The sequence below is a fragment of the Felis catus genome, chromosome D3 (assembly GCF_018350175.1).
Source record: "Felis catus isolate Fca126 chromosome D3, F.catus_Fca126_mat1.0, whole genome shotgun sequence".
NCBI lineage: Eukaryota > Metazoa > Chordata > Mammalia > Carnivora > Felidae > Felis > Felis catus.
In genome coordinates this window covers 33,110,246-33,134,251 of record NC_058379.1, presented here as the reverse complement: position 1 = coordinate 33,134,251, position 24,006 = coordinate 33,110,246, and the positions used below count along the sequence as shown (strand labels likewise).

The 24,006-nt window shown below is 40.6% G+C and overlaps 1 protein-coding gene across 9 annotated transcripts in view; it reads left to right on the top strand.

Annotated features, from left to right (window-relative positions):
* The window catches only part of PIEZO2 (piezo type mechanosensitive ion channel component 2), a 465,880-nt gene that overhangs the window by 316,380 nt on the left and 125,494 nt on the right, over positions 1–24,006 (top strand). For 7 of the 9 annotated variants that reach the window (XM_045041964.1, XM_045041957.1, XM_045041958.1 and 4 more), the window contains exons 8-10: positions 17,415–17,577; positions 20,413–20,532; positions 23,663–23,701. In XM_045041964.1, the coding sequence (XP_044897899.1) occupies positions 17,415–17,577; positions 20,413–20,532; positions 23,663–23,701 (322 nt within the window). Of the gene's footprint in view, positions 1–17,414; positions 17,578–20,412; positions 20,533–23,356; positions 23,570–23,662; positions 23,702–24,006 lie in introns of those variants that run through there. The other 2 variants (XM_045041959.1, XM_045041963.1) reach the window with 2 other exon arrangements.

The window sequence follows — 24,006 nt, the reverse complement described above, 5'->3', positions numbered from 1 at the left end:
CACCATGGAGCTACGTGTTAAAATTCTAAGGCTGCTATAGTGTATACTGGGATTAAATAAGTAAATGCAAGGCAGGTTGAAGACCAGGTTTGTCACTGTCAAAGAGGAAGTTCACAGATAAGCAAGGGCAGAAGGATAGAACCATTTGATAGCAGAGTAGAGTTGGAGACATCAGTATGAACTCCCGTGGACTTTAGTGAAGACACAGATGGCTACATACACAAATATGTCCAGATATGTGTATATGAGTAAGTATGCACACAAGTACTTCCTCGCTTTGTCAGCTGAGAGGGCATACAAGCAGTGACACCCCAGTGGAAATTAGCACGTCGAGTGCCCAGGGCTTGGTTTCTAATACCATTCTCAAGCAAAAGGAGCCTTGGAGAAATGGCTGACTCCAGGGTTTGGTCAGGGACTATGAGTCTGGAGCGTTTTGTAGTGCCAAAAAATAACAAAGTAATGGTACTTGTCAAAGGAACACAAGAGCATACTGAAAGAGCTCCCAGTGGTCAAAGCTGGAACAATTTGAGCAACAAAATAAATAAAGCAATATTGGATTAAAACCATATCTGTGGATATTGCTAGAAATACATATAAAATACATATCCATGAGTCCTATGGATCTAATAAATGATTTAATAAATAAATAGAGAAAAGACAAGTCTTCCCATATGAAAGAATTCCAAATAATACATGTTAATACTAACCCCTCAGGAAGGTAGGGCATAGCCTCCCACCCCTTGAGTGTGGGCTGAACATAGTAACTTCTTTCCAAAGTTTAAAATAGGGAAAGAAGGAAAAGAGCAACTTTACAGTGGAAAAACCTAGCAAACCCTTCTTCGGCTGGTCGGTCAGAGTTAACATCATCAATAATAAATCCTGTTGATGGCATGTGTCTTTGATATGATGTGATGAGAATGACACTTTACCTCTGTGGTCGTCCTCCCCGCAAATCCATAAATCTTGCTGACCATAGCAAACAAACCAAAATTAAGGGGCATTCTACAGAATGCTTTACCAGGACCCAACACTGTCAAGGTCATCAAAAACAAGAAAAGTCTGAGAAGATGTCGCAATCTGCAGGAGCTTAAGGAGACATGATGACCAACCATGATGCTCTACTCTGGATGGGATTCTAGAACAGAAAAAGGACATTAGGTAAAAACTAATGAAACCTGAAAAAAGCATGGACTTTGGTTTTAAAAAATGTTCTAGTATTGTTCATTAGGGGTGACAAATTTAAGATGTTAACGATAGAGGAAACTAGGGGTGGGGAAACCTCTGTGAAGTCTTTGTAGCTTTTCTGTAAATCTCAAATTATTCTAAAGTTTAAAACTTATTTTAAAATAATCCCCTGCAACATTTTGTCAAATATGGCGAGATATTCTTTATTATTATTAATTTTTTTAAGCTTTTAATTATGTTGAGAGTGGGAGGGAGAGAGGGAGATTGAGAAAGAAAGCAGGGGAGGGGCAGAGATAAAGGGAGAGAGAGAATCTGAAGCAGGCTCCATAGTGCAGAGCCCGACAGCAGTGCTTGAACTCATGAACCATGAGATCATGACCTGAGCCAAAACCAAGAGTCGGTCACTTAACTGACTGAGCCACCCAGGTGCCCCAATATTCTTTATTATTTTTAATGGCTACATAGTATCCATAACATATATGGATATGCCATGACTTATTTGGATATACCCTGTCATGTTCATTTAGAAAGTTAGTAGCTTTGTCCTATTACTGTCCATGCCCAATAAACATCCTTAAATATGCACATATACAAGAATTTGTCTCTATCAAACACATAGATTCTAAAGAAGCTTTGAAAAAGTGCCAGAGAAAAAGCTGCATATAAGAAGCAAAGGCTCTGAAAATATTGAGGACTTGAAGACCTTTATGTCAACTTAATGTTGCCTTTATTTTTAGTACATTTTTCCCACAAATTAATGAAACTTGTATTTTTCTACTCCTGTCAAATATTCCATTTCTGGATTTTTAGAGTACTCTGTTTATTTATACCAAGAAATAATACCCAGAAATTAAAATTATTATTATAGGGGCACCTGGATGGCTCAATTGGTTAAGCGTCTGACTTCAGCTCAGCTCAGGTCATGATCTCATAGTGCGTGAGTTCAAGTCACATGTCAGGCTCTGAGCTGACAGCCCAGAGCCTGGAACCTGCTTCAGATTCTGTTTCCTTCCCTCTCTGTCCCATCTCTGCTTGTGTTCTCTATCTCTCTCTCTCTCTCTCAAAAAATAAACATTAAAAAAATGAACTCTATTATATATGTGCATAAGAGTATATGCAAATACAACCACTGATATGAAGTCAAGCTCACATAAAAATAGTATGGATTATTTATAGTTGTAGACATATGTAGCAAGTGAGCAAATGCTCATGGAAATGATACACACTAATGTCTAGATAGTGTTTGAAGAAGGTGGGGGAGGAGTGAAAGAATAATGGGCAAGGCTTTAGGTATGCCACTAACCTTTTTTTTTTTTTTTTTTTTTTTTTGCTTAAATGTGAGAGAAGCAAATATGGCAGAACGCGAATATCTGTTTTATCTAAGCAAGGGGTATCTATGTGTGTTTTATAAATTCTGTCTTTACACCCAGTTTTTAAAATTTAAAATCATTTTATTTATATGTGGTTTCGTTCAGCCCCTTGCATTGTGGGCAAATTATTATAGGATTCTTCTTCCCTCTGATACTTCAAAAATGGACTTTATCTTGCCTGTATTGGCACCTGTTGAATGCACCTAAATTTATTCCTTTCTCTTTTTCTTTCCTCCAGACACATTGCTCTTTTCAATTTAAGCAAGACTATAAGAGAATGAAAACTAACTCAAGGAAAAATTGTATTCCCTCAGGCATTCACCAAAATAGTACACAGCTTTTGGTCTTTTATTCCCACATTTACTGGATAATAGATGGAGCTTTAGTGCCTTCAGTACTGTGTTTGAGTTTTTAACTCTTGATTTCAGCTCAGTTCATGATCTCACGGTTCATGAGTTCACACCCCGCATCCAGCTGGCTGCTGTCAGCATGGAGTACGCTTTGGATCCTCTGTCCCCCCCTCTCTCTCTGTCTCTGCCTCTCCCCCTCTTGCACTCTCTCTCTCTTTAAGAAATAAATAAAACATTAAAAAATGCATCACAGTTCTAAAGGGGATAGGAAAAGAAGCTTCAGGTGGTTTTTGTTAGAACTCTCCAAAACATGCAATAAGTAAATAATTCAAAGTCACATATACAACAGGAACAATCTGAAAGCTAAAATTGATTATTTTTAATTAAAAGGACAAAAATACTAAAACAAATTACCAGAAACTTCATACCTCTATGAGTGTACTACCATATAATGGACTGGGTGTTCGTAACATTGGCTGCGAGGTCATGAAAGATCTTAAATCTTTTACAAATCTTGGAAAAAAAAGTCATAGCGTGTTCAAAACCATCTTAATTTAAGATGGACTCTATTTACTTAAAAATAGTGACTTATACCACATATAAGAAGCACACAGATTTCACTGTGGTCCAGTTCCAGAAGTCCATGGAGCTCCTGATCTATTTGGGTTAGATATAGAAGTTAGCTTTCAAGTTTTATTTATGAAAGCTGGCTTAATCCAAATGATCAGGCCTCTGTTTTTTGGCTGTCTTTTGGCTTGTGCTATTTTTAGAAACTTTGGAGTGGAAGGATAGACTCTCCAGCCTATCCTCACTAAATACAAAGTTGCAAAGAGAGATGCTGATCACATCCAACAGGAAGTATGGCAGTGGGTAGTCACCAGGTCCCTGCCTTCTTCTTCACCCATGAGAGCTGATCCCCTTGGTTGGCCAGAGGCCAGCAGATCCTGACCTGGTTCCTTCTGTTCTTTCCAGGTCAGAGATTTAAGCAGGAAGTGCTTTGGGGTGCCAACATTCCATCTACAGTGCTGGATCAGGGAGCTTCTCTTCTAACTAGCTGTCAGACACCCTGATGACAAGAAGCACAACAGAAAACATGTGTTAGCGTTTCTTCAACGATTTTAAAGAATCTCTCTCTCTCTCTCTCTCTCTCTCTCTCTCACACACACACACCTATAAGGAAATTTTAGTTATCATCGTGGGTTATATTTGTTGTGTTAAGAACATTAATTATATCGGGAAGAAAAGCTCTAAATGTTTATTTTGAAAGATGTGTCTGAGGAAAAGGTTAATTAGAGATGGTCAATCCATAGTGAGAGACTACTGACAATATTCGGACAAGGACTTCTGTATACTCTATGTTGCAGATCATTGCAGGTCCACGACTTGTTTGAAGCAGATTTTCAACAAGTTAACTACAGAAATCTATTTAAAGAGAGAAAGCATTTAAAACCTGTGTAGCAGTTTGGCATTGCTGTGGCATTCAGGCATGGGATTATTTTCTGTTAATTACTTTTTCTTATATTTTACACATGTATTTGTACGCAATGGATAGGTATTTCCTGAATGGTCCTCATAGATGGTTTGGGAAGCAAGTTTTAGAAAGTGATTGAACTTGGCCTGACACCTATTGTCATTACAAAATATGTAACTTTTGATTTTCCCCAAAACACACTTATCGCTAGCACTGCTGTATTTATAATTTGTCATGTAAATCACTTCAAGATTTACAAATAATATGGAGATAGCGTGAAAAGAAAAGAAGAAATTTTCCTGAGGCTCTTTGGTAAGAGGTAAAGGAAGGTGAGCAGGGAGGGATATATAGGAGAATGTGCATTCATGTCGGGTATATGTTGTCACGGATGAGACACACAAGAGGAGAAGGAATCTCAATGAAAATGTTCCTCTGGTGACACATGACCAATGCTCCTGCTGACAACAACCTGGAAAGCTTTGGGGTTGTATCTGAAATGAAGGCAGAAGAGAAAACATGAGCCAAGGACACAATCATTTATTTTTATGCATGGGTTTTTGGAATGGAGGTATTTATTATTCCCGTTGTGTTTACAGATTAGTAAATCTATGGTAAAAATCTTCTAAGTAGAATACCCTACTTCTGGATAGATAGGTAGACAGGTATCAATTATGCCACTATATGTGTGCATTAGCCAGGCTGGTGGTTTCTTTTCAGTATATGAAATTTATTGTCAAATTGGTTTCCATACAACACCCAGCGCTCATCCCAAAAGGTGCCCTCCTCAATACCCATCACCCACCCTTCCCTCCCTCGCACCCCCCATCAACCTTCAGTTTGTTCTCAGTTTTTAAGAGTCTCTTATGCTTTGGCTGGTGTTTAAAAGTTATATAAAGTGTACAGGACCAGACTTCCTGCCACAAGGCGAAAACTAGACAACAGATATGAAACAACTGTTTTTGAACACTTCACAGTTGGAAGTATAGGAGTGTGACGCCTGGCAGAAGGGAAACAACCAAGATGAGCTCTGTGATGCCCCCAGCTTTCCACCTTTTAGCATCCACTGCATGTTGTGTTGAATAGTGAACCTAAGAAGAGCACGGTGGTCTTGCTGGGCTGTAGAAAGAGAGAAGCTGAGGGGGCTGAAACTTGCATTGAAGACTAATGGAAAGAAGGAAGCAGGACAGAGAAAGAGCTCCGGAAATCTGCACGGGGTCACCCAGATACTTTAGCTGGATTCTAAGCTGTGCATGCACAAAGTGAGACTCCATGAAACCAGACAAATCAAGACTCCTGGGGGAAGGAACAAATATTGAGAACGTATAAACTCAGTAACTCCTGGAGTTCAGATAGGATTGGGAAAGCATTTTAGTTCTAGCTAGTCAGAATAGAGAGACTGCTGAGTCTAACTGGTAAAAGTCTGACTGTTGGGGCACCTGGGTGGTTCAGTTAGTTAAGTGTCTGACTTCAGCTTCAGGTCATGATCTGGCAGTTTGTGAGTTTGAGCCCCACATTGGGCTCTGCACTGGTGGCATGGAGCCTGCTTGGGATTCTCTCTCTCCTTCTTTCTCTGACCCTCCCCTGCTCGTGCTCTCTCTCTCTCTCTTTCTCTGTCTCTCTCTCTTTCTATCTCAAAATAAATAAACATTTTTTAAAAGCCTATTAAACTAGTTACACAGTAAAGGCCACTCCACACCCACAGTGATCAAACTTAAGAACAAGCCTGCTAGAATAACACTGATCTGCAAGGAACTTAACTACCTGCCAAAACAAAACTCAACATTCTTTAAAGGAAGACAAACAAATCCAGACAGTCAACAATATAAAACTTACAATGTCCGGGATCCAGTTGAAAATTACTAGACATATACAGAATCAAGGAAAAATAATCAATCAAGAAATGACCTAGAAATGACAAGCTCTTTGAAACAGCTCTTCTAATTATTTTCAAGATTAAAGAACATGAACATAAGGAAGACAGAAATGGAATCGTTAAAAAAAGAATGAATGTCCAAAAAGAACAAATGGAACTGGGAGAGGTTTAAAAAAATACCGTAGATAAAATAAACCCATCAAATGGGCTTAAGAGCAAATTAGATACCACAGAAGAAAAGATCAATAAACTTAAATACAGGGTAATAGAAGCTATTCAAACTGAAACACAAAGAGAGAAAAGAGATCAACAAATTAATAGTTGTAAACAGAACCACAGTGGCCTGTAAGATAGTTTTAAAAGGTTTGATAAAAGTGTAATTGGAGTCTTAGAAAAGTATGAGGAAAGAAAAAAAATATTTTCATAAATAATGGGCAAGTGTTCCCCCCAAATGGTGATGTATAGAAACCCACAGATCCAAGAAGTTCCATAAACCTCAATACAAACACAAAAAAAGTTCAACCAACGTGCAATATAATTAAATGTTTTAATACCCATGGCAGAGAAAAATATTAAAAGCGACCCAACACAGTAGGTTGGGTTCAAAATACAGTACCAAATACAGTAGGTTCAAGGCAATAATGATAAGAATTGTCACAGACTTCTTGCCAGAAATGATGTACATCAAAAGGCAATGGGACAACATCTTTAAAATTCTGCAGAAATAAAAAAAAAAAATTTTTTATACCCATCAGTGTATAATTTTGTATTGAAGGATGTAGGTGGAAAAAATAAAATTCAAATAAAGATATTCTTAGAGAAACAACAGACACTATCCAAAACATTACAGGGTGTTTTGCAGACTGCAGAGAAGTGATTCTAGGTAGAAACTTAGAGCTGCAAATATAAAGCTCTGGAAAGGAGATTCCCCTTTTCTCTACCTCTCAATGAATTTTTGTGAAGATATTTTGTCTGAAGCTGAAACGCTTATGTCATGCCCATGAAAGAAGAATCATGGGAGGACAATAGCAGGGAAAAGAGAATACACATTACTGATTCATCACAGATTCAACCACCCTGGAACCATTTACCTTTGGGCTGTTAAGTGAGGTATGGAATCTGATAGAACAGTCGGTGTCAAACTGATTGGAGAAACGGCCATTTTAAGAGCTTCATACCTGAGTCTTTGGAACCGTTTGCAATGCTTGTGAATACAGCATTAATTTTACATTGATTACGTGAATGAAATCTAAAATATGTAGTCAATATTTTGAATTACTCTTGAACATGTTTTAGTAAGGCTACTCTTAGGGCCACCCTTATAATTATTCTGAGTATGGGCTGTTCATAAAACTATTGTAGATGCTATAGAAGATGCTAAGAACTGCATGATATTGGTTCTTAAGATACAGTACACAGACATATCAAAGAAGACTAATACTATAAGACATTGTGATCTGTGGTTAAATGAAGACTCTAGTTGTTAAATAAACCAAAATGTCAACCACACACAACATTTGAGATGGGTCTTGGGAATGAATGGGATTCATATTGGCAGAGATCAACAGGTCATGAGAGACAGTGGGCAAGGAAGTCCCTCCCAGTGAGAGGAACCAAGAACTTCCAGCAAGAGACTTACTGGTCTGCCGGGCAGGAAGATGTCTCAGTTCATGTCCAGCATCTAGCAGGATTTGATAATAACTACAGCCTGGTGGCTGTAGTGTGTTGTCCATATTCCATGTTTCCAATGGGAGATTTTGCTGTTGTGGTGTTACTGTTCAGTGCAATTTTGCAGAACTATATGAAGTATTTCTTGAACTGTAAGAAATGACCAAGCATCACATAGGGATCCAGCTGGTGAGTTGTATAACTGGGTAGAATTTTGAAATGGTGTTCCTTGGGGCGGGAAAGGTATGTTCTCAGTGTGAGAAGAAAGTATATATGAATATTTAGATTATAACCTGAATATACCATCAAGAAACTATTCTCCATTTATTTCTCATTCACATCACCAAATCCAAATATTAGCTATACATACTGCTGTTCAAAAAATAGATATATCATTCCAGCTTGAACTATCTGAGTCTGTATTTTTATACAAGAAAGAAATTAATACCTGTCTGATTTTAAAAGAAATGTACTGGCCATATTGCTTGCAATCTGAAACTATTTTACATAGGATATTTGCAAACCCCATTTCAACAATTCTAAGTTGAACTGGCATGAGAAGTATTTCCAAGTCTTACAACTATCATTTCTAATCCTCACAGTATCTTTTCAAGGTACGTATTTGCAGGGCGCCTGGGTGGCTCAGTCGGTTGAGCGTCTGGCTCCTGGTTTCGGCTCAGGTCATGATTTCCCAGTTCATGGGATCAAGCCCCACATTGGACTCTGCACTGAAAGCATGGGGCCTGCTTGAGATCCTCTCTCTCTCTTTCAGTCTCTCCCCTGCTTGTACATGCTCTCTCTCTCTCTCTCTCTCTCTCTAAATAAATAAATAAACATAGAAAATATTTTTTAAAGATACATATTTACTAGCCTCATTTTCCATGTGAAGAAATTGAGGCTCAAAAAAGTTAAAGGCCATATGCAAGGTCACACAGCTGATAATTGAGGCAGGATGTGAGTCTTTACGTATATTCCTGTTCTTTCCACTGAGCCCTATAGCTTTTGATTATTTTCAAGTTTATTATGAGTTCATGCTAAGGCCATTTTATTCAAGGGATTCATTTTATAATCAAAATATTATAGAATATATACCACTGACTCTTCATCACATTTTTTTAACCTTTAAAAATAAACCCACATTGGGGCGCCTGGGTGGCTCAGTCGATTGAGCGACCGACTTCGGCTCAGGTCATGATCTCACGGATTTGTGAGTTCGAGCCCCGCACCAGGCTCCGTGCTGACAGCTCAGAGCCTGCTTCTGATTCTGTGTCTCCCTCTCTCTCTGCCCCTCCCCCACTCATGCTCTGTCTCTCTCTGCCTCAGAAATAAATATAAAAAATTTTAAAAATAAAAAATAAACCCACATTTTGTTACCCTTAGACTTATGGTCCTTAGAGTCGGGAAAGAGTAGGCAGAGATGGAAGAAAAAGAAAAGTCAGTTATTTTTAGGCGGTTGGTGATTTTCCCCTGAGTTACTTCCACAAGCTTCTTTAGGGTACCCATGTTTGTGTAAAGTGTCAGGTCCCCGAAGACCTTTTCTGGACAGCTGTGGTTATGGCTGGCTTTATACTCAAAGGCTCTGTGCTTCCCTCTGAACCCCGACTGGTTTACAGAGATGAGGCTTCACCTTTCCCTCTTTGAACTCTACTTGCTGCTTGTTCCTGGATACTCACCTGAGTCAGGTAAGTGTGTACAACTGGTCAGTGGTAATGACCGCTGGTTGGCTTCTTGTATTTCATGAACCTCCACAATACTCAGCATGGGGGCTCTCCATAGTGAGCACTGGGACCCTTGGCATCTGCCATCAAACTCCTTAGCAGGGAAGGGGAGAAGTCTGAGTGAGAATAGAAATGGCTGAGCACCCTGGAGTTCTGACAGTGTGAAAATCTTCATCTTGATGGAGCTGCGCGGATTCTTTAGGAAGCCTCCTCCTTTCTGAGCTTGGTTTCTGCCCTACAGCCTGCACTTGGCACGCAGACTCCCTGAGAAAGAGCTTCCTCTCCTTCCCTTTCTCTTTCTTCCTTCCATTCAGTCCCCCGTTCATTTTCATTAAAGGATCTAAGTTTAAAATGCGAAGATTGTTAAAAGATAGTTTCTCCAGACAGTTGTTACCCCAAAACAGTCATTTTACTCTAGTTGGACAGAATAGATTCCCTGGTTTCATAAGAGGATTTAAAACCTGCCCAGGCTTCTATCAACCTAACTGTGTACTAATCCGTTCTAGTTAGCAGTGTTTATTTAACTGAAGGATATGCCTCCCTGTATCATAAGAGGTCTAGATTATAAAGAGCCCTGAGCTCTGGAGTGGAAAAGGCTAAATAAAAAGTGTGTTGCCCAACCTCACACCCATTAGGATAGCTACTATCAAAAAATAGAAAACAACAAGTGTTGGGAATGATATGGGGAAACTAGAGCCCTTCTGCTCTGTTGGCAGGAATGTAAAATGGCACAGCCATGATGGAAGGTTTGAACGTTCCTCAAAAAATTGCAGATAGAATTACCATATGATCCAGCAGTCCTACGTCTGTGTATATGTCCAAAAGAAGTGAAAGCGAGGACTTGAAGAAAGAATTGTACATGTGTGGTCATAGCAACATTATTTATAATTATTTAAAGGGAAAAATGTCCATCTGTAAAGAAATGGATAAATAAAATATGGTCTATACATACAATGGAATATTCTTCGACCTCAAAAAGGAGGGAAATGACGATGCATGCTACAACATGGATGAACCTTGAGGACGTAATGCTCAGTGAAATGAGCCAGACACAAAGGACACATACTACATGATTCCATGTGTATGAGGTACCTAGAGAAGCCATATCCATTGAGACAGAAATTAGAATGGTTAGGTGCCACGAGCTGTGGGAAGGGGGGAATAGGGAGTTATTGTTTAACAGGTACAGAGTTGCAGTTTTGCATGATGAAATAGTTCTCGAGATTGGTTGCAGAGCACTGCGTGTATAGTTAATATGACTGCACTGGACCCTTAAACATTTAAGATGAAAATTTTTATGTTATGTGTATTTTACCACAAATAAATTGTTTTAAAATGTGGTATTTTTTTCAGTATTACATAGTGTGGTGTTTGTTTGTTTGTTTTGTTTTGTTTTGTTTTGTTTTTTGCAAATCGCTGGGTGTCTATATGACTAGCGACCAAACAGATATGGTCTGGAGTGAACCTGAAAACAGGTGGAGTTTTTATAAAGTTGCCAACATGTGTGAATCAGAACAAATATGCTGCCAATTCACATTCACCGAAGGCTTTCAGATGTTATGAGTGCTTTGGAGGCAGAGGAAAAAACGTGCAAAGCAAGTGCTCCCTGGCAGGTGGAGAGGCATTGACAATGAGCCCCCAGAGCCCCAACGGAGCTGAGAGAGTCAGCTGCACACTGGGGCGAGGGAAGAATAACCAAAGGGCTGTGGTCAGAGACACTTCCTGTAGCTGTGATGTCCTCTTCTAGCAAAAGGCTTGGAATGAATTTTTAGACATAATCTGAGTGGGGCGAGGGAAGAATAACCAAAGGGCTGTGGTCAGAGACACTTCCTGTAGCTGTGATGTCCTCTTCTAGCAAAAGGCTTGGAATGAATTTTTAGACATAATCTGAGTAAAGTGCAGTTTGGGGGTCTTGAAGGAACCATCCAGGCTGCTCCATATTTTTCTCTTATTGGATATTTGAATCTCTCATTGCTTCTTAATTGGAGAGCTCTTGGGCTGAAAAAAAAGTTACTTCTTGACTATATACATTTATTGATCCATCCAAAAGGTGAAGTTCAAGATTCTTCTTGGCAACCTGTAGGGAACAAAAATAATTATCCGTTCCATATGATGCAAGATACTGTTTAGCGAAAGTGTTCTTGTGATGCCTTTGTTATGCTCTTATTCTGTGTTCTTATTTCCCGGACCGAGGGCACTAAAATCATGGATGGTGTGGCCTAAGCCACAGCAATGTTTCTCTAAAATTCTAGAATGCACATGTGATATAGTTCCTTTCCATCCTGTCTTTCTCTTTTTCTTTTCCCAAAGCAGGAACTTTGCTATCCCTTAGTCTCTACTTCTCCTATATAACCATGGTCGCCTATGATAACTTTATGGTATAACTTAGTGTTTAGTGCTTTTAATTCAACTCAGTAAGCTTACACTTAATACTTGCTATACACTAGGCACATCCATCAAAGCAAGGTGGCAAAACACATACCCTTTTTTTTTTAATTTTTTAACATTTATTCATTTTTAAGAGTGAGAGAGACAGAGCATGAGTGGGGGGGGGGGCGGGGCAGAGAGGGAGGGAGACACAGATTCCGAAGCAGGCTCCGGGCTTTGAGCTGTCAGCACAGAGCCCGACGCGGAACTTGAACCCACGGACTGCGAGATCATGACCTGAGCTGCAGTCGGATGTCCAAGTGACTGAGCCACCCAGGCGCCCCCACGTATCCTTTTTTGAAGAAAGTAGAATCGAGCTGGGCAGAGACATAAGCACATAAGCTAACAATAATGCAATTACAGACCGTGACTACAAATAGTTATTGTGGATACACTGGGAAGGACAAATTTATTCCAGTTAGAAATCATACATTTCCCAGAGGTTGGTTCCCTAGCTCCCAAGAGCTAGGCCTTGATGATATCAAGGCTATCCCACCAAAACAGAAAGGAATAGGAAAAAGAAGCCAAAATGAAGAGGGATGGAGATTGGTTTTGGCGTATTAATTCACATTTACTGTAGAGACCATCTGGGCCAAAAGAAAGAATCAAGAATTGATGCTTTCAGCAAAAACAACTACCATAAATTAGCATGAGGGTTCAGGGGATGGGCTATGGTGGTAATATAATTATGTATTCCTGGCCATTGGTATCCTGGGGGACCTCTGCAATAATTTAAGGTGGTTGAGCATACGTGGAAGGAATACATGGATATGTATAGATTATGAGATACGGTTGGGGTGGGGCTTGTCCTGGAGTTGTCCAGAGAGATGTCTGTCTGAGAGTCTGCGAACCCTGCCTGGCCTGCTACCTTGGATTTGCATTGCCAAGGAGTGGACAACGCTTACCTGGCACATACACCTCAATCGTTGATTTGGCAATTCCCCCCAAAAAGTCACAACTACCTGGAAATAACCCTGGTAAAACAAGAAGTAGCAAGACCCAGGGGACCAAGATTTTACGATAACCCCCACATAGTCTAGTGCAGCTTGGGTTGATGGCGTCAGGGAGAAAGGAGAGGAGACCTGGCTGCTAACGCGTGCAATACTTTGCTGCCGTTTGGGGGTATTCTCCAGGCAGTGAATGAATAGGAAGTAGGAAGGAGAAGGTGGCATGCTGAACCTGAACCTTCTTGAAGGTTACTCTGGGAATGGTCATGCTGTGGAAAGGAGAGAAACTAGAGACTGCCCTTTATGTAATTGTGCAGGAAGAGAAGCTGAGGACCTGTTCTGTGGACAGGATATTGGGAGTGAAATAGCAGAGCAAGACTGGCCAGATACCAAGGCAGGAGTGTGTAGCCCAAGGGGCTGATCTGTTTCCACTGGGAACTGACGATCACACAGGAAGCTGTCTCCAGCCGTACTCTGAAAACTAGAAGAGTTTGTGAGATCTTAAGCAGTTAGCATAAAATCGCCAGGAAAATGTCCTTTCTTTGTCCACGTGCTTACACCCTCTGCCCACCCCCAATTCCATTAGGCTTTACAAGGAACTGGATTTTCAGACACTGTGAGCCATCTACCAAACGCACTCCCATCTGTTATTGATAGACCCGGCCTGGGGTCCAAGGATATTCCAAATACACAGAAGATCTGAGAAGCTTTATCTTTCTGCTTCTAAATAAGCAGTAAACAGGAATTCATTACTCCAAAGTTGTGTCATCATATACTTCTCTGGCAAAGAGACATTTCTGTGGAGAGAGAGATAAAAGATAGTCATTTTTACGTACTTTAATGACTGAGAAACAATACAGATACTTTTATTCAACCAGTTTGAACTAGGGCTACTGCAAGGGCACTAGCAGTTGTGTGGGAATCATCAAGACAGGAGGAAGCTTATAAATATCCAATGATGCTCCCGTAACAAAAAATAGGGTGCTCTTCTCACTGTGCCCAGTTTCTCTCTCTTCCCAGCCCAGTCCCACAGCCTGGCCATTATACAGGACTCCTCTTTTCTCTCATTTACTCGTCTCCCCTTTTTGGACTATCTTGACATGCCACATTCTTCTTCCTGACTACCCTTCCCAGACAGAAACAGCCACAGACAGGAAAGGTTTCTGTCACATCTTGCTCTCCCAAAGGAGCATGTCACGTTACATCACTGGGTTAGATCACGAGTCACTTCCTGGAGGCAAGGCCCTCCGGTTTCACTTTTCTTTGTATCATCAGTACTACGAAGCAATTCCGGATTATGTGAGGTTCCCAATAAAAAGCTAGTAAGCAAGTCAAATAACAGTTGGATGTTGCACAGCCTCCTAGAATTTTAGCACCAGACAGGATGTGAAACTTGAAGTACAAACTTCCCATCTTGTATAGGAATTTTTTCTATAGGAGCTAGCCTACTTAAATAAAAAAAAAAATTCTTTTTTTCTTGCAAGAAAAGAGAACTCTTAGGTCTTAATGATATTTCCATAGCTCTGTTAGAAAAAGTTCCTTACAAGTACAACAGTCAGTCATTCTGTAGCTTGTATCCATGTCTGTTAGTCCGTACTCATTGTACAAAACGTGAGACTGATTCTCAGTATTCTTATAAAATGTGCAAAATCAGTTTGGAATAAACTATGATATCAACAGTAAGGTGTGGGGTCTCGATGTGATAACAAGTCTTTTAGGAGGCACGTGGTTCAGTTTACAGACAGCTGCAGAAATTCCTACAGACTTTCTGATGGGGCAAGACAGGTATTTGGAAACTGATGATCGAGGAGGTCATTTCTTTTTTTTTTAATTTTTTTTTTAACATTTATTTATTTTTGAGACAGAGAGAGACACAGCATGAACGGGGGAGGGGCAGAGAGAGAGGGAGACACAGAATCGGAAACAGGCTCCAGGCTCCGAGCCATCAGCCCAGAGCCTGACGCGGGGCTCGAACTCGCGGACCGCGAGATCGTGACCTGAGCTGAAGTCAGACGCTTAACCGACTGAGCCACCCAGGCGCCCCCGAGGAGGTCATTTCTAGCATGTGTGCTAGCTGTGGGACAAGAAGACGAGAGACTTGGGGGCTGAAACCTACCGCTTCGTTAAAACAGAGACTTTCAGCTAACAATTGATTCTAAATCTAAACACTTTCAGTTCTGTGCACTGTATACAAGAAATTGACATTCTAATCTGGGACTGCAAAAACAATTTCCCAGTGGTCTACCACTCTAAGAGGGACATAAGTTTTGTTAGCAGGAAATTTTCTTTCTAATGCTAACTATAAAAAAATCTGCCTAGACTTGGGAAGAAAAGACCTATAGGAAGAGCAAGGTCTAGTTAACTTATTTTTTTCTGATAAAATTGAAGAAAGTTTAGTTTCTATTTAGCTTTCTTTAAAATCTATGTCGAACAATTCACTAATACGGCACTAGCCTCGTAAGAGAAAACAGTAATAGCCCTGAGAGGTTTTCCAAGTGGTTTTACGAGTGATGGGCATGCAGTCCTTGAAGAGCTTATAACTGAATGAAGAATGTAACTTAAAAATTAAAGGAAGTTCACATATGAAAGATACAAACAGTAGAAAGACATGAGACTCACTTTTTGTGTTTTTTTAGTGGTTATTTATTTATTTTGAGAGGGAGAGCTCACGTGAGCAGAGGGAGGGGCAGAGAGCAAGAGAGGGAGAGAGAATCCCAAGCAGGCTCCATGCTGTCATCACAGAGCCAAATGGCGGGGCTTGATCTCATGAACCATGAGATCATGACTTGAGCCAAAATCAAGGACATTTAACCGACAGAGCCGCCCAGGCACCGAGAGAGATACGAGACTCATTTCATGTAAAAGTTTTATTCACTTTGTAAAATCCTTTCTTAGAAAAAGTCCATATAAAGTGAATTTCTAAATGAATCATGTCTATATAATTTCCCAATATCTAATCAGATTCATTCTGTTATATAGTAGAAATAACATAAAATCATTTCAAAATTTAATAAGCCTCATAAAGTTATATTTCAAAATAAAGAATTAATTATAAGGCTTTAAGATAAATTGCCCATAAATAAAATTTGACAGAAACATATCTTCCAGAAACTCTAGTATATAATAATCTGGCTTTTATGACTGAATCACAGAACTGAGTCCAATTTCAATATTTGCCCGATAACATTAGCATTAGCTGAAGAGCTAATGCTAAATCCTGCTAAAAACAAAATAAGTGCTCATTTAGCTGAACTTAGTAACATGTTACCACATACTTGACATTTCAGTAATGCGGGGATTTAATAGGGCTGAATGGCAATTAAAATGTAAATTTCTAGGGGCACCTGGGTGGCTCAGTCAGCTGAGCAGCCGACTTCGACTCAGGTCATGATCTTGTGCTTCGTGAGTTCGAGCCCCACACTGGGCTCACCGCTGTCAACCTGTCAATGCAGAGTCCTCCTCAGATCTTCTGTCCCCCTCTGTCCCGTCCCCACTTGCACTCTCCCAAAAATAAATAATACTTTTTAAATGTAAATTTTTAAAAGGAGCAAGGACTTAGATTAATGGTATTAATATTACATAGTATTGGATTAGATAGTATTAGATTTTTCATCCAGTATGAAAACAATATTGACATCGATTTTGCACACATGCACACATACTAACACACACACACTCATATATATATATATATGTGTGTATATATATATGTGATTTCAGGATGTATATTTTATATGTATATTATGTGCATGCATACATATGTCATTTAAAGATGTAGTTGTATAGGGGGACCTGGGTGGTTCAGTTGGTTAAGTGTCCGACTTCATCTCAGGTCATGATCTCATGGTCCGTGGGTTCAAGACCCACGTCAGGCTCTGTGCTAACAGCCCAGAGCCTGGAGCTTGCTTTGGATTCTGTGTCTCCCTCTCTCTCTGCCCCTCCTCTGCTCCTGGTCTGTCTCTCTCTCAAAAAACAAAACAAAAAAAAAAAAACATTAAAAAAATTGAAACTAACAAAGATGTAGTTGTATATATAAGAGTAATGAAATATCTAGAGTAGGATGGATTAACCTAGGACTAGCTCATGAGTATATTAAAAACAAGATTTTTTTTTTAATTTTTCGTAATGTTTATTTATTCTTGAGAGAGAGAGAGACAGAGCTCGAGCAGGGGAGGGGCAGAGAGAGAGGGAGACACAGAATCTGAAGCAGGCTCCAGGCTCTGAGCTGTCAGCACAGAGCCCGACGCGGGGCTGGAACCCACGAACCACGAGATCATGACCTGAGCCAAAGTCGGATGCTCAACCGACTGAGCCACCCCGGCGCCCCCAAAAACCTGCTTTTATTTTATGTTACGGACATATAGTTTATTGTATTTTTCTGATGTTTTTCTTTGTTTTTAAACAGGTTGTTTGGTATCAAATCAGTCATTCAAACGGACTGTTCCAGCACGTGGAAGATCGTAGCAAACCCAGACCTGTCATGGTATCACCATGCCAACCCCATAGTCCTGCTGGTGATGTACTATACGCTGGCAACTCTGATCCGCATCTGGCTGCAGGAACCCCTTGTAAGGATAAAAGGGTTTTGGTGATCTGATATGCCAAGGAACCTGGAAACTCCAGGAGAAGTGGTTCATTCCTCCTAACTACTGAGCGGTCAATGCTATATTCCAAAACAACTGGAGTGTTCTAGTTCTGGTGCCTTATTTCAGCACAGAGCACTATGCAAATGCAAGTGCTCTCATAACAAAGCCTGGTCTCTTCAATACATCACCACGTGCTGCTGAGAATGGTCCCTGGTGAGGAGAATGGAAGACATTTGCATTGAGCACTTAATGCCATACGATGGGCTGTCCATAGACATTATCTCACTGAATTCACTGCATAACTCTGAAAGAATTAGAATAGTATCATACCCATCTTGGAGATGAGGAGAACGAGGTTAGAGAGGTCCATTGGTCTGAGCGGTAGAAATCAGATTCAAACTCATGTTTGACAGCAAAGCGAGAGCTTCAGTGACTACACAGCCTGTTATCATGGTGACTGGAGTTTCAGAAACTTCTCTGACCTCTAATGTCTGAGCATGGGATAGGGACACCCCGGCTCTCAGCGGGGCCTGTAGCCTTCTGAGTACCCCCACTGTGAGGCATGGGGACTTGGGGGTCTCCTTCAGGCACGACAGAGGAATGATTTATTCTTGTGAGGTATTAACAAGGGCAAGGCACTTTTGAGGGCAGGACCAGAGAGTCTGGGTAGCTTCTCTCTTTTCCTTTTTTGGTGACAGAAAACTTCAGCCCCTTTCATTTTTCCCCATAATTGACTATAAGAAGCTCAGTTGTAAGGGAGCTTGTTGGCACATGAGGGAGGAAAGTAGTGTAGACAAGGATGGTCACACCTCTCATCCAGCACCTTCTGGGGGGCGGGGGGAGCTCACTGACTGGAAGCCCATCTGCGTGAAGTCACGCCTCCTCTCCTGTCACTTCTAGGTTAGGGCCTTTTCTGTGTTCACACCCACAAGACTATATCTACACATCCATTCAGTTCATCTGACAGGCAGACAGCAAATATTTATTAAAAGCCAACACTCTCAGACATGAAGCTGGGGGCCAGGCATAGAACATCGCCCTAGGCAAGGTGCCCCCGGGGGAACTGGACGTTCCAGAAGAGAAAAAGCAGTCCAAACAAGTAAGTAGGATCCAAGTCACATAGCACAGTGGAACTGGATGAGACGCGTGTCTCGTCCGTCCCCAGCAGAACTGCTACCTGCAGAAATGGGGCGCTGTCCTGTGCCCCACCAGTAATCCATTGTCCCCACTGGGCAGGCAGGCCCAAGGGCCACAGAGGCAGCCTTGTTCACAGGATTCTCATATGGTGTCTTTCTTTGGGCCATCAATAGCAGCTTCATGTAACAAAATGTTTTCTGGGGTCATAAGGAATCTCCATCATTTTATGGTCACAGTTTCCTCCAGTTCTCTCCTCAAAGTTTGAGTGGGCCAGTAAAATGCTCTCAAGTGAAGTCATTGTGTTCATTTCGTCCACAAACACACAGAAGGTAAAGGGTTGCACATTGCACAAATGAAAGTGGATACAAAAGAAATGAAAATATGTTACGGGGATGGTCTCTGAACAGTGTCCTATGAGGGACGGAAATTAAGGCATTCAAGTCAATAAGAGTCAGAGGTGTCCTTCACTTTCTCTGGGGGGTATCTCAGCACCCCCAGCATGCCAGGAGCATGTGACCCCTGTTGTCATGCTTCCATAGTGGGTGAAGGCCGCATTATAGTCCCATAGGCCCAAGAGACATTTGGCTTCCTCAGCCTTGGGCCATCTGGGGATGAAGGAAGGTAGAGTTAATAACAAGATTACAGACCACAGTGTCTAGAAGGGTGTGTGGAGAACAGGGCCTAATTCATACCAGTGTCAACATTTCAAGGGGCCTATATTTTAAATGTGCTGGGACACAGCACTTTGTCATTGAGGCACTGATGGGAGACAGGTGGCTGGTTATATCATAGTTCCAGATGACCTGGCACCCTTCATGCAAAATGTCAGCTATCAAATGTGAGTCCTGAGGTAAAAGTCTATGATGCATGTTTGAGAGAGAGACAGAGAGAGAGAGAGAGACAGAGAGAGAGACAGAGAGAGAGACAGAGACAGAAACAGGTGTCGAGAGTTAAATAATATATGGGCTCCCACCAGGGCATTTGGGTGCTCCCCATGGCTACTCTACCCTGGCACATTAGAACCAGGAAATTGGGCACTAAGGCTAAGTTCCCTTCCTGCCCTCCGGTGTCAACAGTGTGTTAAAGCCCTTTTTTGGAGCACTTTTGTTCAGAAACCATACAAAAGCACCCAGTGTATTCTGCCCCTTACACTCTCTCCATCATCATCATCTCTTCTAGACCAATTGCCTAATTTAGGCCAGTGTCCCATAAGGCAAGGTGACAGTTTTGTGCATTAGATATGTTCTTCCTTACTCATGTGTATAAGCTCTAGATGATTCCACCTTTAATAAATTTCTTCTTAATTAAAGATTGTCCATGGATGGCTTACACAGTTCATTGAGCACTTTTTTGGAAGTTCTTCCTTTAAGAACCCTGTACATAGCTGCCTTCTAGTACAGTTTGGAATACACAGTGAGAAGCTGTGGCTATTTAACATTGAAGCATATCTCTGTGATTTACGGGGCCTAGGAGGGATCAGCAACATTTAACATTGATGTGCTTAGCATTTACAGGGTGGTATTGGTGTCATGCCCAAAGCGTCTTGATAAAACCCCACATATTGTATACATTAATTTAAAAACTGGAGCAAAGATGAAAAGCTCTCTCTGGGTCACCCAAGCCACAGAGGGAACTGCTCCAGGAAGCAGAGCTGGCCCTGTGGGTTATTCTGTGTCTTAGGTGCAGGATGACAGGACCAAAGAAGAGGACAGAGCCCTGGCTTGTAGCCCCATCCAAATAACAGCTGAGAGGAGGCGAAGCCTGTGGTATGCCACACAGTACCCAACGGATGAGAGAAAAGTAAGCCACAAGAAATCAGTTTCCGTTTTCCTAACTAATTTTGCTACTTTTGTGTTAACGTTGCTGAACATGAGCCATGTATCATGTGCAAAGTCAGATTGCTCATGGTTTATAGAAATAGTTTGATTTTGATGTCTCAAGAGCAGAGCGCGCTCTATTCAGAGAGGAGAACCCAGTGCTTCTGAAGGAAATACATGGTTCCATAATACCCCATGAGAACACCATTTTATATTGCAGCACTTTCTACTGAAGTCTCTTAATCCTAAAAAGAAAGATTGTTCTTAATTAAAAAAAAAAAAACTTTGTATTTTAAACTAACAAAATATAACAAAGCAATCCAACCGGCAGGGAAAGTCTTAGCGTTGAAATACATTGCAGAAAATGATTTCACTCTATCGGGTAGCCGGCCCCAATAATAACTCAAGTAACCACTTAGAGAAGAACAAAACAGTCGATACGAATATGATTAAGTATCTCCTACCACTCTGAGGCAACAGTATGGGTTGATGAGGAAAAGTGAGTCACAATGGGTAATTCATGTAACCTTTTGATTATTTATTGACCATTTTGAACTCAACTCAGTGCCATATTGACTTGTTAAAAATTGCCCATTTGTAACGTGGTAATGACAAACACAAAGCATTTACTTCCTGGCATGTTAGAGAATTGAGGAGTAGATTCTCTGACGTATTTGGTGGCAGGCTAGTTTCCCTAAGGCACATGGTCTTTCTTATTCTAAGCATGGCTGTCATGTCATGTCACGTCATATCAAGAGAGAGGGCTACACAATGAATGGGCTGCTTAAGACAGCAGACAGTTGTACGGAGTACATGTGGTTCCCTTAGATGTGTGAGGATTTCCAGGGACCTTTCTCTCTCTCTCATCACGTCATGTATCCGGTTATCTTTCCCCTTTTCCTAAGGACAGACAGCGATAGAGGATGGCTCAGGAGTTTTTCAAATTGAGGTCTGTGGACCGCCGGGGATTCCTGAGACCCTCACAGGGATCCACAGGTTCAAAACTACTTTTGAAATAATATTTAAAATATGTGCCTTTTCCCCCTGTGCTGACCTTTGTTCTGGTGACACAAAAACACAGACCGAGGCCGTGGCACGAAACCCTACAGCTGCGGTCCTGCCCTTCCCCACCAGGCACTCACAGAAATCAGAGCAGGAAGGCCAATTTCATTTAAGGATATCCTTGATGAGATAAAGTTAATTAAAAAAGAAAAGAATATCCTTGATGAACCAGAAATAGTTACCGTTTTTTTTTTTTTAAATCTCCACATCAGAGCTCACATCTGTTTAATATCCCATGTGGTAAAAAGGGAAGTCGCCACAAAGTACCACCTGCAAACGTGTGATGAGCATCTTGACGAAAAACACTTGGCTGGTTGTAGGAAGCGTGAACTGAACTAGCTGTTGCCCACCGCACACCAGACTCACTTGACAGAGCTGCTAGGAGGCAAATTATGGTGATTCAGGGATGGGTATTTGGCAGATAGTTACTGGAAAAGAAGAGAAGTGAGCCCGTCACTTCAAGGCACGCAACAGACGGCACTTATTGCCAATGGTAACACTTGAACTTATGAGTGAAGATTACAATATTAGAAAACTTGCGTCCACTCTTCGGAGCTGGAAAACTTCCCAATACTGAGCACCTCTCTGATGAGATCAGTGGTGATATTAACACGTGTGTCTTTTAAATACTGTGTAACGAAATGTGTCAGTATTTGGGAGACTGTATAACTCACTGGAGCAAATCACCAACACGTGAAATGCGCCTCTGGACTTTAAGGCAACAGAGTGTAAAAAGTTCACTGATAGACTTTCAGATTCCATGTTGCAACTAATCTTCCGGTTACTACCACTTGTTGAGTTTGGTGTAGTATTAAAAAGAAAACAAACCAAAAAAACTGCCCACAATTGCCTGGCTAGACTTTTGAAATACTCTTTCCTTTTCCAACTGCATAGCTCGCTGAGGCCAAATTTTCCCCATATACTTCAGGCAGAATAACACCTCATGGCAGATTGAGCACACGAACAGATATGAGAATCCAGCTGTCTTCATTTACGCCAGATATTAAAAAGATACGCAAAAGTATAAAATAATACCACTGTTTTCGCTGTTTGGTTTTTTTAAATACAACTGTTTGAACAAAATGATTTTTATTAGCATGTTAAATTTTAAGAAAAATTGAACAAACTAACAAATATTTTTAGATGCTTCAATTTTAATTTCTAGCATAGTAGATATTGATAGATAGGAGCCATATTATTAAAATTCTTTGGGACTCTCCGTGATGTTTATAATTATAAATGAGTCCTGATCCAAAATGGTCGGAGAATCACGCAGAACACAGAACAGCAAACGCTTATTATTTGAGGAGGGTCCAAACCACCTGGCACTAATATAGTTTAAAAGCACAGTCATTAGGGTGCCTGGGTGGCTTGGTCGGTTGAGCCTCCAACTTTGGCTCAGGTCATGATCTCACAGCTCGTGAGTTCGAGCCCCGCATCAGGCTCTGTGCTAACAGCTCAGAGCCTGGAGCCTGCTTCTGATTCTGTGTTTCACTCTCTCTCTCTGCCCTCCCCCTCTCGCATTTCTCTCTCTCTCTCTCAAAAATAAATAAACGTTCAAAAAAATGTAAAGCACAGTCATGTAATGATTATTTTGTGGTAGACAATATGCAAATCTTAAAAATAATCTCACCCCACACATTACAAATCAATTTTGCTTTATTATGAAACTTCTATTCCTTGAAAAGTAAATATTTTCAGAATTTTGCAGACGTCTCAAAGGGTCTTAGGAGTATTAAATGAAGCAGCTTATTCTATTAGAACAAAACAGTTGAAAAACATGATCAGCTTTTGAAGTCATGTGGTTTATGACAGGTTGTTTGCTGTCACAATTAAACGTTAACATCAGCAGCTGTAAAACAGTTGTAATAAACAGCAACAGCCAGTTCAATGACTTGTCCCTTTATATTCTGCATGGCAGTTTTAACATACTAGCATCCAGCTAGTTGAAAGAATGGGTATGTGTAAAGTAAAACTTTATAGATACGTATAAACTTTACCATGCTTTTTGCTTACATATTAACATTGCTGTCCTGCATTGCTTTTCGCAGCTTTTATCCATGACCCAAGATGACTACAAACCTTCTGATGTTAGTATATTCTTAGAATTATCATTTATGCTCGCGTAAGTGATGTAAAAGTGATATAAATGGAATTAGCTCCTTTGAGTGTATTTTAATAATCTGTAAAATTTCCAGAAGTTTTTGAATAATTTTTTGTGGAAATTATATCTGGTTTATTGCTGTTAAAACACTAACTCATGTAACATGAGCGTGCGTATAGTCATACAAAATATATTTAAACTTGTAAAAAGCCACATTGGAGAGTTTGTAAAAGCATTTTGCTCTGTAGGTAGACCTATTACATAATTTGAATAGGAAGTCTTGCATGTTCA